At 41.1% G+C, this 3,618-nt stretch overlaps 1 protein-coding gene across 1 annotated transcript in view; it reads left to right on the forward strand.

The window, feature by feature from the left end:
- The window catches only part of LOC115212260 (ATP-dependent RNA helicase SUPV3L1, mitochondrial), a 32,207-nt gene extending 30,887 nt beyond the window's left edge, over nucleotides 1-1,320 (forward strand). The window contains exon 15 of the mRNA XM_036503148.1: nucleotides 754-1,320. Coding sequence (XP_036359041.1) covers nucleotides 754-1,257 — 504 coding nt within the window. The 3' untranslated portion in view covers nucleotides 1,258-1,320. The remainder of the gene's footprint in view (nucleotides 1-753) is intronic.
- The last annotated feature ends 2,298 nt before the right edge of the window (nucleotides 1,321-3,618 follow it).

The following is a 3,618-nucleotide window of genomic DNA, read 5'->3' on the forward strand; positions in this document are numbered from 1 at the left end:
ACCGCATAGACTGGCCTCCGTGCTTTGGGGACGTAACAAACACCATCCGATCGTGGCCGTCCGCCAGCCTCATCTGGCACCTGTGTCGGTGGCACATAAAAACACCATCCGAGCGTGGCCGTCTGCCAGCCTCGTCTGGCACCTGTGTCGGTGGCACATAAAAACACCATCCGAGCGTGGCCGTTCGCCAGCCTCGTCTGGCACCTGTGTCGGTGGCACATAAAATCACCCACTACACTCTCGGAGTGGTTGGCGTTAGGAAGGGCATCCAGCTGTAGAAACATTGCCATATCTGACTGGCCTGGTGCAGCCTTCGGGCTCCCCAGACCCCAGTTGAACCGTCCAACCCATGCTAGCATGGAAAACGGACGCTAAATGATGATGATGATGATGATGATATATGCCAGCTGAGATCAATCCGTCTCTGGTCGAAAGACGCCTGTTGTGTAACATCGTCCGTTTTTCTGTCCTTGTTTCGTACACATTTGATTCTTTTTCTGAGCAATCTAATGCCCTTAGCTTAGTTTTTCCTTGGGGCTGGCCAGATTGGAGCAATCTCAAGATTAATCAGCCAAAATTGCGAGGATGATCCAGTTCTTGACTGAAGATTAAAGGCTTCAAATGACCCATCCGTGTTTTTTGTTTCGTCTAATTGAATGTTTTGCGTTCTTGTCCCATGTTGTATTTTTTTTATACATACACACACACACACACCATGTTGATGTATTTTGTTTATCTATATATATCTTTGTTATGTTTGTTTATCTTTCATTTTGCAGTTACCGCTTCCCAGATATGTTTCCAGATATTGAACAAGTGCGCTACATGCAACACGAACTCGACTCTATCATTCAAGTCGGCGTTTTTAACATCACCAGTTTGCTCAAGTCTAGCAAGCAACACACAACTGGAGTCAATGTTATTGACGACGATGAAGACTTTGATATGCGAAGTCGGCTGAAAAGATCTTTGAAGTCTTCTCTCGCTGAAACGAACGAGGGAGATTTGGAGGATTTCTCTCCAGAATTGTTGGAGGATTATGGTGAATACAATAAAAGTATCACTAGTAACAAGAAAACGCTCACAGACTCTTATGTAAATGCCAAAAACCTCCAGAGTGTTGGGAAGTTAGAGCCAGGCCAAGGTAAACTCACTGCATATCTATTGAAGAAAGGTTTGTTGACACCAAAAGTGCTTCGTAAGCTTCAAGAAGAATGGTCGTTAGAAGCTAACCATCATAGGAAGAAGAAAAAATAATGACAATTAATTAAAAAGACTTTTTTTATAGTTTAAAACAATAAAATAAATTTCTATTTTTAATTTCTTTCTTCGTTTACTAACAGTAAGGAGATAATTCACTAAATTTCAAGGGAGGTAACCCTCAATTGATTTCATAGTTTCTGAAGGAAAACCTGATAATACAAGGCTATTCTGTTGATCTTTGCTTCTACAACAAAGTAAATACTGTGGGAAAGTTACGTACCTAAATATTCAGTTCGACATTATGAACATAAGAAACAAAAAGAAAGGTGATAACTTAAAACAAAAATCAGCGGATTTTCTCAACTTTACTGGGCAAGGTTTATTCAAGGGAGGTAACCGACTGAAACTTTTTTTTTTAGCAATAGTTAACTGGGTAACTGTGTGACATCTGCTAATATTGCTGTAACTACCAGTGTTATTAATTAATTAATTTTATTCATTTATTTATTTATTTATTACAGAACATGCTGTCCTAAAAAGGAAAAAAATCAAACAAATAAAATCCATTGCTTTTCGTTAATAATTATAACTGGGGAGACATACTTTACGGGCGTTTTTAAAAAAATCTTGGGGTTTGACTACAGAACCTAAAAATTTGATTTTGTTCGATGCCCTAATAGTTGTACAAGCCCAACACCCCTAAGATTGCTAATAGTGGTGCCAGGCTACTCATTTTGGGGAAAAGTACTGTGGATTAAGTCCACCTCATTGTTAGACTGGTATAAGGCGGCGCGCTGGCGGAATTGTTAGCCCACCGGACGAAATGCTTAGCAGTATTTCGTCTTCCGCGACGTTCTGAGTTCAAATTCCACCGAGGTCGACTTTGCCTTTCGGGGTCGATAAATCAAGTACCAGTTACGCACTGGGGTCGATATAATCGACTTAATCCGTTTGTCCTTCTTTGTCCCTTCTGTGTTTAGCCCCTTGTGGGTAGTAAAGAAATAGAAATAGGTATAATGCGGCTCGCTGGCGAAATCGTTAGCCCACCGGACAAAATGCTTAGAATTGTGCCTATAAGTAGAAAAGATTATTAATACTAATATTAATAAAGGCGGCGCGCTGGCAGAATCGTTAGCACGTCGGACAAAATGTTGTGGCAATTCGTCCATCTTTATGTTTTGAGTTCAAATTCAACGGCCGTCGCCTTTGCCTTTCATCCTCCTAGGGATCTATATAATGCTTAGAATCTGCCAAAGGTCGACTTTGATTTCATCCTTTCGGGATCGATAAAATAGGTACCTGGTGAGCACTCCGGATAAAGTTATTGTCCCCGAATTTGTTTGTCTCATGCCTAAATTCGAAACCAGCTCCTCTTCCTCCTCACCACCATCATCATCATGATGATGATGAAGGCGGCGAGCTAGTAGAGTTGTTAGTACGCCCATCAGAATACTTAACGGCATTTCGTCTGTCACCGCATTACAAGTTCAAATACCGCCGAGGTCTACTGGGTTTTTAAAAAATCCTTTCGGTGTCGATAAGTACCAGTTGAGTACTGGGGTGGATATGCCTATAGTAGAAAGAATTATTAAACTGGTTTCTATGTGATCGACAAGTAGAGAGCATCAACATGTTCAGCGCAGGAGTGGCTGTGTGGTAAGTAGCTTGCTTCCCAACCACAGGGTTCCGGGTTCAGTCTCACTGCGTGGCACCTTGGGCAAATGTCTTCTACTATAGCCTCGAGTCGACCAATGCATTGTGAATGGATTTGGTAGATGGAAGCTGAAAGATGGCCGTCGTATATATATGTATGTATGTGTGTATATGTTTGTGTGTCTGTGTTTGTGCCCCCAACATCGCTTGACAACTGATGCTGGTGTGTTTATGTCCCCCGTAACTTAGTGGTTCGGCAAAAGAAACCGATAGAATAAGTACTAGGCTGACAAAGAATAAGTCCTGGGGGCAATTTACTCAACTAAAGGCGGTGCTCCAGCATGGCCACAGTCAAATGACTGAAAGAAGTAAAAGAGTAAATCTCCACCAGATCATATATCATCTAAATAATATATTTAAAAATTTATTTGTGAGATATAATTCTGTGTCCATTGTCAAATAGCAAAAGAAGGGTGGTCATGGTTGGAGTATCTTTGATCATAGGTCGGCTAAGCGTTGATCTAGGGGCTATCCACTCTCCAAAGAACCCTTAAAATATGACAGCCAGTCATACTTAGCAGAATATAAGCCAAAATTGAAAGGGAGGTAACTAGATGTAGCAAGATATTTTAGTTGCTATTGTGACGATTGATTCATCTGACTTAATAATAGTGAAAAACAATAATGGTTTCAAATTTTCGCACAAGGCCAGCAATTTCCGAGGATTTGTAAGTTGATTACATCGAGGCCAGTTCTCAACTG

This window comes from Octopus sinensis, linkage group LG5 (genome assembly GCF_006345805.1).
Source record: "Octopus sinensis linkage group LG5, ASM634580v1, whole genome shotgun sequence".
Classification (NCBI taxonomy): domain Eukaryota; kingdom Metazoa; phylum Mollusca; class Cephalopoda; order Octopoda; family Octopodidae; genus Octopus; species Octopus sinensis.